This window comes from Cuculus canorus, chromosome 1, assembly GCF_017976375.1.
Source record: "Cuculus canorus isolate bCucCan1 chromosome 1, bCucCan1.pri, whole genome shotgun sequence".
In the NCBI taxonomy this organism is placed as follows: Eukaryota; Metazoa; Chordata; class Aves; order Cuculiformes; family Cuculidae; genus Cuculus; species Cuculus canorus.
In genome coordinates, this window is record NC_071401.1 from 63,687,477 (window position 1) to 63,702,939 (window position 15,463).

At 43.3% G+C, this 15,463-nt stretch overlaps 1 protein-coding gene across 1 annotated transcript; it reads right to left on the bottom strand.

The window, feature by feature from the left end:
- Window positions 1–9,559: 9,559 nt before the first annotated feature.
- Window positions 9,560–14,876, bottom strand: SOWAHC (sosondowah ankyrin repeat domain family member C). Its single transcript, XM_009557952.2, has one exon. The coding sequence runs from the start codon at window positions 14,846–14,848 to the stop codon at window positions 13,505–13,507; it is 1,344 nt and encodes a 447-aa protein (XP_009556247.2). The 5' UTR covers window positions 14,849–14,876; the 3' UTR covers window positions 9,560–13,504.
- Between the last annotated feature and the right edge of the window lie 587 nt (window positions 14,877–15,463).

Below are 15,463 nucleotides of genomic sequence, written 5' to 3' on the forward strand. Positions count from 1 at the left end.
AAGCAAAGAAACGATAACTTTAAAACACAGCTTAGAAATCCTTCTGGTGGCAATCACATGATGCAGGAGGAGGACAGCATTCAGCTAAACTAGTCTTCTGGTACAGCAAGTTCTGGCTAGCAAGGCTCCATTGCCATTTACAAGCAGGAATATTTAAGTATTTAGGATATCTTCATTCTAATTTGTTCTGATTTGGCTGGTGTCCTTGTGCTTATTGCTCTCTGAGCACACTTAAGGGACCAATCCCTTCAGTTACGTGTTCAGTTACACAATAATTTTTCATCAGGTCACTTATAAGTTGCTGTTTACTGAGTGCTGCATTAAGAGCATTTGCTGGTCTCAGGAGAGGTCATGCTTCACTTGTCTTGGGAAGTAGAAGACAGAGGTCCTCAATGGCCAGAAAAGGTAGGCTAGATGCAAAATGCTTTAGCATAAGTAAGATACAAATTTAAGGCATGGAAATCGTACTTGCAAAATACATTTCTGTAAATTCTGGCATTAAGGAAAATCTAGAAGCCACAAAGAAAACAACTGTCATTAGCCCGGGGATGACAGTAAAAGATTTAAACTGAACTATGTTACTGGGTATTTAGAATGTATCAAGAGCATAGATAAACTCAGGGGCATAGTGGCACACTACATCTGAGGATTACTAGTGGTTTGCCACTGCCAGAATGGGCATTCCAGCCATTCTCCATCAGTCCTAACCGAATCCCTCCAGCCCTATTTCATAGAATCATAGAATAGTTAGAGTTGGAAATGACCTTAAAGATCATCTAGTTCCAACACCTCCCACTAGCTCAGGCTGCCCAAGGCCCCACCCAACCTGGCCTTGAACACCTCCAGGGATGGGGCATCCACAGCTTCCCTGGGCAACCTGTGCCAGTGTCTCACAGCTGCATAGATTTGTCCCTTGTCTTGAACCACCTCTGACTCTCTGACTTGAGTTGGTGAGCCAATTCCCACCTGGCAGAAACTGCTAACCTTATTCTTGACAGGGTATTTTTTGCTAGCACAGTGATTTCAATGGGTGCTTCATTCCATCAGATGAGCACCAGAGTCAGTGCTCAGAAGAGGTCTAGAACTTTCACCTGGTGTGAGGGGCAGGGCTGGCAGAGGACTGGGATCTCCTCTTGCAGTATCAAGGGGCATGTAGATTGGCAGAGCTCTGTCATATTGCTGCTGCTGGGAGCTAATCTACGTTAACTATGCTGTACAGTTGTGCAACTCAAAGCAGTGTGTTCCCTGGCTGTGACAGTCCATAACATTTCTGCGGGATTCATAATGCTGCATCATTTTTTTATGCATGTAGAGTTTCTGAGTACAGAGGGAAAACCAGTTTGTTTGGGGACACAGAGTATGTACCCCTTACAGGAAAAAGCATTAAACTTGAGTAGCTGGCAAGCACACTCTAGAAAGGGTTATAGAGAAAGCTATGCCTTTGGACTAAGGATTACTTGGAGTTAGTTTGCCTATTTTCTCCCTCCCAGTTCCTGTGACTTTACAGTATTGCTTTTTCTCATCGTATCAATGAACCAGCCTTAAATACCCAGAGTCTGTCCCTTCCATGAAAGCTCAAAAAGATAGAGAACCAATACGAAGACAAAAGTCAAAAGTCTCATTCAGATGCAATCATGCCAGTATGGGTTACTGCTGGCATAAAGCATTTTTTTCTGCATACGTGTTGCTCTTTTCAAGTTGGTATAAGTATACAGCCCATACCTTAAAACACTACACCATCAGCTGCAATTACTGCCTCTTGTGCTGCTGTCCCAACCTTATAGTCACCGCTCCTAAACTGCAGTATTAACTGAAACGTTGAGGTATTTGCATGCGAAGGGACTTTCTGGAATCTAAACAAGGCTTGTAAAGAGAATAACTTAAAACTGCAAATGTGTATGGAAGGTCCAGATAGTGTATACAAGATTAATTTGGGACTTTTAAAACAGTAAAGGAGATTTAGCCACTTATCCTTCATTAAATTGTATGAGGAAATCCCCGTGCCTCGCTTGGAAAATTTTGATATAAACTCTTTAACTGCAGATGACAGACTCTTCTTGAGTGGTCCTAGCTTCAGCTCTGATCCTTCTGAAAATAACAAATCCATTAGAAAAGAAAAATGCAGAAAAACTGTTACGTATACAAAATTGCTGAAGAATGGAATGCTTTCCATGGTGATTAAAAAAACCAAAAACAACAAACAACATAAATCATGTTCTTAAATTCGAAACAGCATTTAGAGGCGACAACAATGTAGAAACCTTGGCAGGAAAAGGAGCTCTGACTGAAGGGTATTGTTATTACTAATTTTCTGGTAAACCAGCAGCCAGTTGTGCCAGATTTTATCTAAGTAACTTAAAAAGGAGCTTTTAAAATACCTTTACTTAGTTCTTTTATCATTCTTTTAAACTTTTGGCTATTTCTGGTTTCATATTTTTTTGGTTAAACCCACAAAAATTGAGGACTTGATTAGTTCAACTCACATTTTCAATGCATGCTTTCTGATTATTATTTCTTTTAAATCTTGTATGAGCAGATTTTAACTCGATGGGTTCTGAATCTCAGTTGCCATTCCTTGACAATCCAAGCTTAGGAGAACTGGAGCTCGACAATAACACTGGAGTAAAAACCAGGGAGGTGTTAGGTTTCCACTTAGTCATCTGCTCTGTTTTTCAGTCTACATTTCATTTTTTTCTTTCCCATTAATGACTGCTGAATAGTTTGCAAAGAATGCTGCAGGCAACCAGTCCTCTGCGCTGGAAAGTGTTACATTACTCCGCCCCTGGAAGCTCCCCAGTATGAACACCAATACTTACTTGCATTCAGTGCCTGACAGGTTACACTGAAAAATGGTTGGAAAAAACCAAAATGTTAGAATTTCTAGGAGAATAGGAAGAAGAATAGATTTGAAAAGAAATCTGATGAGAATGATGGCAGAATTAGAAACAGAAAATTACTTAAGTCTGGCTAGTCATACAGGATCCATCGCCCTGTTCCCCTGTGAAGAACAGACTCTGTATCCTCATGGGTGATCTTTTCAATACCTTTTTGAGAAAATAAGCAAGAACCAAGTCCCTCTGTGGTTTTTGGTTTCTAAATATTTCACACTGTCCAAGCCAAAAGAAGCTTTCATGAAATCCCTGTTTAGCTCGTCTTGACCCTGAGGTGGAACTAAACTCCCCAAGCACCAAAGTCGTCAGCCAGAACAGAATCCATTTCAAAGGTAGTGGTAGCTTAGCTCTCGGTTGGGCTAGCAGGCTAAAGGGCTTCACACAGCACAGCAGGTTGGTACTGTGTAAGATGCTGTGAGTGCATATACTTGGGAATAGGATGGGGATGAAGCAGGGGGAATCAATGTCTTTCCTGTGGAAGCCCAAGTGGGCCTGAATAGGTGTAACACCAAACCACAGTATAGGGTGAAGAATTGTGCATAAAGACACCCCCAGGTGCTGATTTACTACTTCAGAGCTTTGCTGATGGCCAGGGTCCCAAGACACTGGAGTATTTATTTTGGAGTATTTTAGTTTTTGTGAATCAAGGAAGGTACTTTTAATCCTGGATTAGCAGCTCTTAAGCTTTGAGCCATGGAGTATTCTGTGGCAGTCTGTGGAGAGGCCGCTAGTTATTCACAGAGTGGCACAGGGCTTGTACATTAATATGGCTCTTTTGAAGTTATGCCTGACTCATTTGCAATTATGAGAACACAATGAAAGCAATAAAAGTTGGATTGAGTACTTTCTTGAAGTTATTCTATAATCTGCAGACTAACAACCAGTCTGCTATGCCATAATCTGCTGCATGTCACAGGTTTGTGGCGTGCAAATGAAAGAGAACTCCGGCTTTCTATTCAGTGATTACCATAAAAACTTACGTTGACTTAAAAGTACTTACCCTCAGAAAGTCTCTGTTCTCTCTTTTGACTACAAAGAGATTAAAAAAAATAATTGGTATAGTCATGTAACTTCTTGATTGGTTAAAGAAGTCAACCATATTGTATCGGCCCTGTAGATCAAACAGATCTGTCCTGCTCAATCAAGACACTAATACTGCTGCTGATAAAATACGAGTTGGAAAATGTATGCAAGCACCAAATGTATTCCTGCACTTGACATGAAGAAAGTGTGGCTAAGGTTAATCATTAGGAAGTTCTAGTTAATCATAGCTCTGGGGTGAAGTAGAAGCGATGTACATAAATTAGTGTAATGCAGAGTAATTTTCAGAAAAAAAACCCTAAAATTTTATTATTAAGTCCCTGTGAGACTGCAATTTGTAATTTGTGCTGTAATTCCATCAGCTGTCTTTTCTGCTTCTGTGCATAATAACATGTAGCGTCACTGTGTCATTAGGAAACAATTATTCTAACAACAGAACTAATAAATGCCTTCTGTTAGATAGAGGGTTTAGCCAGCAAACACAAACAGACCTTTTACATCAATACCGGCGAGGATTAACAGTGACATTTAATGTCACCCACTCATTTATGAATTGCCACATTGTCATTGCAAGCCACAGGGTGGAGGAAAAAAAAAGGGAGACAACTGGCAAATGCAAAGTTGTCATTCACAGGAGTGAAGAAACTATTTAAAGATGTTAGTCAAAACCGCTAAAATTAGCAAATATTTGAATCCCACATAAATTCCATATTTAAGATTGTAGGATTGAATATTTAATGAGAGTTTGGCTGAACAGAGTTTTTTTCAGGAACAGTACATCATATTTCCTACTTATTCACAGCCTTCCTGTGTTAAGTTGGACAACTCATACAGCATTTATGTGCCTCTTATTTCCTCAGGCTTATAATATTCAGTGGGGTACACTCTAAAGCAGTATTTTCCATTTTTATATGTAGGTTGGAAGCAATTTTGTAGTGTCTGCAAAGAATCTAGAGATGCTCTGTATGGGTAGGGTAACACTGCTGTTATGATGAAACATAGGAACCTGAGTATCCTATAACAGCAATAGTCTATTTTTTTCTCACATTTCCCAAATAAAAAAGGAGATTATAAGGAACATCAGGCTTAGTGAGACTTCTAACTGGTCTATAGTTAAAACTACACTGCAAACTTAGACTAAATTTCAAATGTCATCTTTTTAAACAGAGTTGGGTTTTTTCTGCAATTGTTTCATAAACACTAGTGAGGGGACACACAAAGTAGATTTTCTGCAGCTCTTGTCATTACAGTAGCTAGGTATCAAGCCCAGGATCTAAATGCAAGGCGCCAGCTAAAGCCTGGCAGCCAGTCTTGCAGTCACACACTGATTTTCACATATATTCATCGCTTAGATTGAGCTTAAGTTCCTTCCTAGGAGTACTAAATCAATCTAGCATGAATTCTATTGTGTTGTTTAAACCAGGTTTTAAGAAAGTAGGCTTGAAAATTATCTTAATGATATCCTCTAAATGCAATTTGAAATTTTATGAATGCTAAATGTTCTAGGAGATTTTTAAATTAGTTGACTGGCTCCCAAGAGAGTCATAGTGAGGTGCAAGAGAAAAGTAGGAAACCATCTAGCCAAAAACCCTATGTCTTTTCTTTCTTGTACGTCTATATGTACATTTGATCTATTTTGCATACATTATCTCTGCCTGCCTGCCACAGTTTGAGGAAGCTACAAAGATTCCAGGAGCTACATCCTTTCTTGTATTTGAACGACATCTGACACTATGGGATACAGACTGTGATTTAGCAATACCAACCTACAACCAGTAGCGGTAGCAATGTCATCAATAGAAGTTTTGACAGCCTAATACATTTCCTCCAGTCCCAGTTAATCAAATTGCACTTCCTCAGTATCATTTCCCTGCTGTTTCATTCAAGCTCAAATCAAAAGAGCAGGCAAAACCTTCCTGAGGCCGTAGAGGACCACAGAAAGTCATCTTAGCAAGAACAGCTCCGTAGCTCGTGGTAATAATTCCTTTCTAAAAAGATCACTGGGGAAAAAGCAATATTCTCTGAGTAAGTAATTTTTCATTACCAAGCCAGTAAACTAATTGATAGTTATATTAACCTCTGTGGAGATTAGTGGGATTTAAACGAGGCATTGGCAGAGCGCTCCCGTGGAATGGGAAACACTAAAATCATTCAGTGATCAAAAAAAGGAGCTGTTGCTCTGTACAGCTTAGTCACTGTGTATGCTGGCATGTTTGAGGTAGTTTACTTCTTTTTTGCTTTCTCCCTCTGTCTTTACATCAGGCATTCAGTTTGAAGGGTGTGAACTTTCAAAATGATTAGTCATCTGTAAAGTTACAGTCTTCTACTTTTAATGTGAGGCAAAGTTTCCCAGAATTTAGATTCATCTACACAGGGATCAAAAGGGACTCACCTGAAAAGGAGGGTGAGGTGGGCATTCAGAGTCAGAATGGAGTCAGAACTCCCATTTAGGACCTCTCATAAAAGATACTAGTTCTGACATGGCTAATGGACATCCTGTGAACTACGCTTAGTGTTTCTTATACAAAACGGTTTATTACTCACAGTGTTGCCTTTAAGGTTCACAATACTGAAATAATTGAGGAGCAGTATCTGTTATATGAGGTACTTGGCACCACTTAAATGTAAAAATCTCCTAAAGCACCCTAGTTTCATCCATAGTTCAGTTCATGCCATTTATTCGCATGCAAGTGTAATACCTGTATAAATGCCACAGGCAGACGAAATCATAAAATCATAGAATGGTTTGGGTCGGAAGGGACCTTAAGGATCATCCAGTTCCAACCCCCCTGTCATGGACAGGGACACCTCCCACTAGATCAGGTTGCTCAAAGCATCATCAAACCTGACCTTCAATACCTCCAGGGATGGGACATCCACAGCTTCCCAGGGCAACCTGTTCCATTGCCTCATCACCCTCACAGTAAAGAACTTGTTCCCAATACCTAATCTCTCAGCTTAAAACCATTAGCCCTCATCCTTTCCCCAGCTTTCCTGTAGGCCCCCTTTAAATACTTGAAGGCTGCTATAAAGTCCCACTGGAAGCTTCTCTTCTCTTGGCTGAACAACTCCAACTCTCTCAGCCTGTTATCATATGGGAGGTGAGCTCCAGCCCTCTGATCATCTTTGTGGCCCTTCTCTGGACTTGCTTTAGCAGCAAAATAATGTAGCATCTCTGCTTCCATCCCCATCAAGGGAAATACTGCCAGCAGCTTTAAAAGGCTTCAGATGTACCACAGCTACAGCCCACACTGTGCAGCTACAGGCTGCATGGGATGGTTGCTACAACACCTGCAGTCTATTCCCCCCAGACCAACTGCAACAGAAGGGGAAGTTTCAAGAGGCAGAAGGCAAGTGTGAGGTTGGCAGCTAATGGTCCTGTTGTAGGAGCCACTTGAACCAAAAGGACCTTGCTGCATCCCTTTAATTATACTCTCCCAAATTGTCACAGAGTTACTTCCATAAGATATGCCTGTAGCATGATGCTATGCAATAGGTAGCAAGGAAAAGAAATACCGAATATAAATGCCCTTATATATTCAAGTGTTACAAACAGGTTTTTGGGTACTTTGAGGCTTTATGTCATGCAAGTATATGTACAGAAAAACACAGGACATCTTTAAAGCCTGCCTAGTTATTTTTGTCTTTCTGTATTTAACATGGACACGGACAGCACCTCCTTAGTATGAACTATCCCAAGTGATTTCTGTGCCCAACAAATACTGTGGACATTCTTAATCTCTTTTTTAAAAGCAAAAAAAACCCACAGCCAAAAAAGGTACCAAGAAGAGGTACCTGCTATTTACGCCCATTCTGCTACTGGTTTCTCAGGCGCTCTAGGGAACTGCGAAGTGAAATAACTGCTGGAGCTCAACAGTCAGCTATGAAAAGTGAAAGGCTCTAGTTTCAGGCAAAAATACTGACAAAATGCCCAGTGTTTCAACTGAAGCTAGGGATAGCTCTAGATACAGCCCAAGTAACTGAACTACGCTGGTGGACAGAAATACCTAAGTTTCCAAAGTCTCCCTTCGCTGACAAGGATTGATGGCAGGATGCATACTAAAGGCTGTCTGCTATAGAGTGGGAGCAGTAAGCGTCAATGTTTTATCTGCATTGATGCAGAGGCATGCGTGGACACAGATCTGTTGACTTCCATTGTCGCTTCTTGACAGTCCTACCACAGGTTTGCAAAATGCTTTTTAATGGAATAAGGATACGTTAAAGTAGATTAATATAACTTGCTAGCTTTTTCTCACGCTTCCCAGTAATACAGGGAAGGAAACGTTACGGTTGTCTACGCAGAAGGGTAGGTGCACCTAAACTGCAATGGTTCATTCAGCATGACTAATCTAGCTGAAAGAACACAATGCTTTTGCACTTTGATGTGAGTACAACCTGCTTTTAAGGTAACTTCCACATGCCACTAGGATCTTAACTCCTTGTATAAGCCTCAGTATACTGTTTCTTCAGGTTTTACCACAGAAGATGAAATAGCTCACACGTAACGCACTCTTATTAAAAACAAACAAACAAAACTTAGTAGTTTGGCTCAGGTTTTCCAACATATTAGGACACATCAGTACTAATTTTGGCTAAACTGAAAAATGATACAAGATAAATTCTGGAATAGCTGCCAAATGAGAAGACAAGATATTTCATTATAACAAAATTGGGAATTGAAAATCACGTGTTCCATTCTTTTCCTGCCAAATTGTTTACAACTTAACATAAACTGGAAAGCTAGTCCCTCTTCCCAACATTAATATTGATCTCAGATGCCTTCCTTCTCCCCACACCCAGCTGAGGACATGAAAAAATGATAGTACATACATTTTTCTTTGTTTATTTTTCCTCAATTCCAACAAGAAAACTAATCTGAACTACTTTTTCTCTAGATGAGGTCTCCAAAGTTTAATCTAGTATTTTCAGGTTCATATGCATTCTGTAAAATTCAAGGCATACCAAGTCAGGACTATAGCTCCCTCACCCCTCCTTTCAAGCCCATGGAAAAATAAGTTAGCAATGCAGTGCTGAAGGGCTTCCCTCCCAGTGAGAAGCCTAGTTAAGTGGGACCAATGTGACATACCAGGACTCTCTGGTAACAGCTGTAGTACACTCAACAGAAGAGTTGTTTGGACTTTTGCAAACAGTACTAGCTACGCTAAGAAATGTCACTAAGAGGACCAACTGAAATACTTCACGTTAGACATTTACATTTGCGCTCTCAGCAAATCATCTCTCTCAATGTTATTCTGTAGGAGAAGAGAGACATGTTTAGATACAATTTTCTAAACAAGTAGTCAGGACACTGCATGATCAGCAAGGCTCATGTAGACTCCTTCCCAAAGAGGAGTCCTCTGTCTCCTCCGTAACCTCAGCTGCTTCCCACATGCCTCCACTCTCCCCTAAGCTTCCAAGAACGCTTCCCATTCCCTTTTCCTCTCACTTGTGTCCCCAAACTATTCGGGGACACTTGAATTTGGAGTTGCTTGGTTTGGAGCTACGTGCATCCTGATCCACCAGCACAGTAACAGCTGAACTTTTTTTTCAGACCAAGCACAAATCTGTACGTCTCCCAGAGGAGTTACTGGCAGCACAAGGTTTACTAGTTTTCACACATTTTGGTAAGACAATGAATTGAAGGCATGTTTAGATATACCAAATCCCAGTCTGTCACGGTCATGAAATGAAACTCCCCTTTAGAGAAGCAGTCAGGTGTAGTTAAGACATATGACAAAACCCCTTAATCTTAAACCTTTTTAAATTAGGTATTGACCTTTACATAGTGACCCAAACTAGTGTTAGTCTTCCTGGAGTCAGAGATATTTAGCTGCAAAGAAATAAGGTCAGGATGCTATTTTAAGTTAAGCATGCCATTCTCCCAGGCCCTTATTAAGACAAACTTCTCCACAAAAAAATTCTGTTGTGTCTTCATTTACTTAGACATGAGCTATTAGAGACTAACTGCCAAAGAAAAATGTTACGGTCTTGCAAAAACAACTCAACTGTATTCCTTCTGCGTCCTACTCTTCGAGCGTTAGATGATATCAGACATTTTGATAATAAAAAGTCCCCACCAAAATGGGACGTAGTTTTAACAGCCAATATGCGAGTAGCATCTACATATGAAGTGCACAGAAATTGATTCAACATAAACAATTCATGGGCTCTTTTTATTTAAGTAAAACTTAAGCTTACAGATTCTTACTCACAACCATTCAGAAAGGCACCCATAAAAACCTGCATTAATAAAAACTGACAGGCTTCCAGGCCTTTAAAAAAAAAAATCAAACATAAAATACAATAAAAGATATCAAATATCTACATTACAGTCTTGCTACCTTAACACACCATCATTAAAAAGTGAGCATACACATTCAGTAACTTCAGGCATACCACTGAAAAGACACCAGTAAGTGCTCCAGTTTTCTGTACCATACAACTTTATTTCAAATTCACACCTATGTAGGCAACGTATCCAAAATATTTGACTAGAGAGTACCTTTAGACTGTAAATATTCTGCAACAGGGCATCAAGCCTTTCCTATCTCCAAACAAAACTTAAGTTTTAGCTCATGTTATAAAAAGTAACCATGTGGAATGTGACAAGTGGTAATGCGAAATCAAAGTGCTTTAGTCCCATAGCGCAGACAGACACTAGTGGTTATCTAGCCATTGGTCAATACATCTCAAACATCAGCAGAGATGTTTGCTTTGTTGAACCCCACCTCGCAGAGACCTTTGGACATTATGGTGAAATTCCATTAATTGACAGCTAAACGGTATGAGTGGACTAACAGTTTCACTTTGATACTTCAGAGAACAAGCTATGAACGAGGCATCTTTTTACCATTTTTCAAGTTCCCTTAGTAATTAATGAAGTTCTACTGTACTATGCAAGCTAAGACTGTTCCAGTTAGTCTCCTAAAACCAAACTGTGCTATATTCCAAATCCCAAAGCACTGAAACATCCAAATTATTTCCCTAGACCCCAACAACTATCTAAGACAGTATTTTTGTGCAATTCTTTGCTATTTGTATGTGAAGAGATAAACACTTCAACAGTTCATATTAAAGAACTATAAACTCTCAAAGCAGAAAGTTACTTTAATGAGGTTTGGACACAGGTAGTTGTATGGAGTACCTGTTCACTTCAGATGTGCCATGCTGAAGAAAGCTCTCGTTGCAAATCTTCAGTCAGAAAACTTCCTTTCTACAGAAGCCTAAACAGCTATTTATCTTCCAGAGTGAAGGAAGTTTAAGACTTACACGTTTAATTATGTTCTCCATTACAAAATAATTAGCTCTACAGTATAATGTGTATGATTCCCCCCCCCAGCTTTCATATACCTCACTGTTGTACAAGTTTACATCTTAAATGGGAAGGGCTGAGGGAAAATTCCTGGTCCTGTCCCACAGATATAAAGACAAAGTGCTTTGCAAGACTGAATGTATCCATCACATTTGTGGCAATCAACCCAAAATGAAGGCACATGAAATCTATAATATTATAGCTTATAAATTATAAACTAAAGCTGAACCTCTGTATAATTTCTAGTCTTTTAGCACAAAAGCAATGACCAGCACCTATGCAGAGATAATTTTTTTTTCATGTAACTTTTCCCAGACTAGTGATGCGTGGCTTGCATGCCTATGCAAATATTGTCATTTATCAAGTTTTGACACAAAGACCAGAAATTGGTAATTTATCTGCACAGGAAGTCTGAAACCAAGGAATCGCTAGCACTCCCTTCCCCTGTTGCTACAAGAAAAGTAAGCCACCAGCAACAGCTATAGTGTTACCTTGAAAGCGTACAACTCCCAGCAGCAGTTTCCCTGTGAGGCATTCTGCAGCTTGTGGCATGCATTTAATCAGTGTATCAAATTTGGATTTTAACATGTCAAAGCCTATTTGCTTTTGGTTAGTTACAGGCCAGACATGCATACACATTCTGAGGAAGCCAACTCAAAACATGCTTTGACAAATGTTGCATTGAAATCGGCCATACCTTTTATGCACAGATAAGCTTCTACCTTGAGCAGCATTCAGGATTCACGGTCAGTTCAATACCTTATTCTTAGGAAAGCCTAGTCTGGATACAAACCTGCCTCCTAGATTTCACTGGAATTGTACCTTTAAAGCAGAGATACAAGAATCAAGATTTCTGAAAGCTTTAGCAAATGGATAGGCTTGTCAATCAGATTAAGACTTACTAGTTTGTTAAACAACAGTTCAAAACCTTGCTTATCACTTCTCTAGAAACACAGGTTTAAAAGAACTCAAACACCATTGCCATCACTTAACTATAACATGTTATTATGCTGCCTTCCCTCAGGAGGATAAACAGGAATAGAGTTTCAGAGTTATGACTATTCACTTTACGTGTGAATTCACACATCCTCCTTTTTTTTTTTTTTTCCCTTCTCCCCCTCCCCAATTCTGCACAAATGAGTTGAAGGGATTGGCACACAAGTTACTGGTGAACATAGATCTGTTACACTACAAGGCCATATTAGTTTGATGGAGATTTCATGCAATGGTGTCTGTGGTCTTTTCTAAAAGAGAATGACTTTCACAGGTAGCTCACACAACACAATTTTCTGATATTAAATGCAGTGAGTGACACAAACAACATCAACAAGAATGAACCAGACTTAATAAGTGGAACTGCGCTAGGTCTGGCACTTGAGAATTCACAGTGATTAAAATAAAACTGCTTTGCCTAAGACAAAACATAAGATACCAAATACATAAAAAGACTCTTCGCTTCCATTACCTTCTATTAGTACTCCAACAGCAATAAGCAAGCTCAGTAGTACCTCCGACAGCAGAGACTTATGCCCATGGATAACTTTATTCAATATTTGCAGTGCAATGGATTTGGATTGGGTTTTTCTTTTTTTTTTTTTTTCTTCTTCTTGCTATATTCATGATGTTAAATCAGGCAATTTTCAATTTTGAAATGCATAAAGTCAACACAGACTTAAGTCTTTGCTGGATCAAAGCCTGGATTCTGACAGGAAACCACTATCTACCATCTCATTTTGGGTACCCAACTCCACACTGTGCCAAGGTGGTATTGCTGTTAAAGAGAAACTTAGAGTATGTTTGCATATTACTGAGATGTTCTTACATAGCAAGTTGTTTGTAAGTAGTTTACAGTACCAGTTAATAAGAGTAGAGCATTTGCACTTTTCCTTCCCCCCCTCAACTTGCTAATCCTAGTTGATTCTCTAATTCAGGTTTCCAACCCCAAAGCCTGCCTTTAGAGAGAAAGCTTTTGCAGCTTTTGAACAACCCAGTGTTTCTCTATACATTTCCTACCTCTCATTTCATCACCGAGGGCCCAGCTGAAGCTGCTGCCCTCAGGAGTTGTAAGCTACCAGAGCCCCGTTGACCCACCGGGCTCACTGGACCCACCAAACCGAGTTAGAGGAAGATACTCGGGACCCATGTCCCTGGAGCACAGAAGTCTAGACGAGCACCCGCTGGTACCTGCCTCACCTTCTGCACTACACCCTAGGGCACTTCGGTCCATATGCCCACCTCCCAGACCTCTGGCTCCCCAGTCTTATCCAAAGACATTGGACTTTGGCCTGAGCTTGAATGATGCTTTCAGGGATTTTTCCTCCTGCTCTTCTTCTTCGGCGTCACCGCGAAAGGAGGGCGTGTTGTGGATGATCTGAGTCCTGAAGCGGATCTTATTAAGCCGTGGCTTCATCCGCCCGCTGCCGGAGGCTTTCCTGGCCATCTCCTTGCCCTTGCCTGGCACCGCTGCCCCTTCGGTGCCCTCAGCTTCATCCCCAGCGCTGTGATGGTGATGGTGGTGGTGGGAGAGCCGGTAGCCGATGAGGTTGGAAGGCAACACCTTGGAAAGCCTCCAGCGCCCGCTCCCATTCCCGGCGGCCCCTTCCTCCCCGTCCTCCTCCTCCTCCTCTTCGTCCAAAGCTCCCACCAGGCTCCTCATGTCCCCCGAGGTGCCCTGGTGCAGGTACTGCGCAGCTTTCCGCCCGCTGTAGTCTCGGATGTCCACATCGGCGTCGAAGGCTCCCACCAGCAGCTTCACCACCTCGGCGTGTCCGTGCATGGCGGCGATGTGCAGCGCCGTGTGCCCGCCGCTCGTGCGGGCGTTGATGTCCACGGGCAGCCGGTGCCTCTGGGCGAAGTTGACCAAGGTGGCCAGGAGCTCCTGCCGCCCGTGCTTGGCGGCCCAGTGCAGCACCGTGAACCCGGTGATGAAGTCCCTCTTGCAGAGCAGCGCCGGCTCGCAGCTCAGCAGCCCCTCCAGGCTCTCCCACCGCCCGTCAGAAGCCGATAGCATCCAGGCGTGCTCCAGCGGGTCCAAAGCCACCGACCCGCCGGTGCTTCCCTCCTCCTCGGACGCCACCGAGGCACTGTCCGAGTCGCGGCCGCGGGTCACCGCTCCGCGCTTGGGCTGGGGCGAGCGCTGCGGCTCCCGCTGGCCACGCCGCCCGCCGCCCCCCGCCGCCGCCTCCTCGTCCTCGCCGCCCCGCCGGGAGCCCCGGCGCTGCCCGCCGCCCGCGCGGGGGGGCTCGCCCCGCCGCCCCGCCGCAGGGGGAGCGCGGCCGCCCGCATCCCCGCCCGACGCCGGAGCATCCTCGGCGTCCCCAGCAGCGCCCTCCTCCTTCTCCCCGGGGGTCGTGGCGGCGCGGGGAGCCTCCGGCGGGCAGAAGCGGCGGCGGAGATGCACGTATTTGACGCCGGTGCCGGGCTCCTGGCGCACGGTGGCCACGGCGTTGACCAGCTCTTTGAACCGCCGGCGAGCGGCGTCGCGGCTGTCGCGCTCCGCGGGGCTGAGCCACTCGCGGAAATGCTCCAGCAGCTCCGCGTTCGGCGCCCGCCCGCCCCGCGAAGCCAGGAATCCCACCACCGCCTCCTGCCGCAGCTCCGCCATCACCGCCCGGGCCCCATCGCCGCGCCGCCCGCCCCGGCCCCGCCTCCCGCGGCCCCGCCGCGCGCCAGCCCCGCCTCCCGCGGCCCCGGCCCCGCCCCAGCCCCTCCCGTGGCCCCGCCCTTCTCCAGCCCCTCCCGCGGCCCCGCCCCGCCCCCCCGCCGTGCCAAGGAAACGGGAGTGTTTTGGATTTAGGCTCGATTTACGCCGAAGTCATTGCATTTTATTTTTGAAAATTAGACAGAACGTCCCCCTGAGAACATGTAGGGATTGCAGTTCTAGGGCGAGGGGCAATGGCTGTAAACTGGAGAGGGGCCATAGAATCCACTAGGTTGGAAAAGACCTCTTGGATCATCGAATCCAACCATTCCTATCAACTACTAAACCATGTTCCGTTTCTGTTTAATGGCAGATAGGAATGGTTGGACTCGATGATCCAAGAGGTCTTTTCCAACCCAGTGATTCTATGATTCTAAACAATGTCTCTGAGGACCTCGTCTGCTCATCTTTTAAATACCTCCAGGGAAGGTGACTCAACCACCTCCCTGGGCAGCCTCTGCCAGTGCCCCGTGACCCTTTCTGGGAAAATTTTTTTCTGATATCCAGCCTGAACCTCCC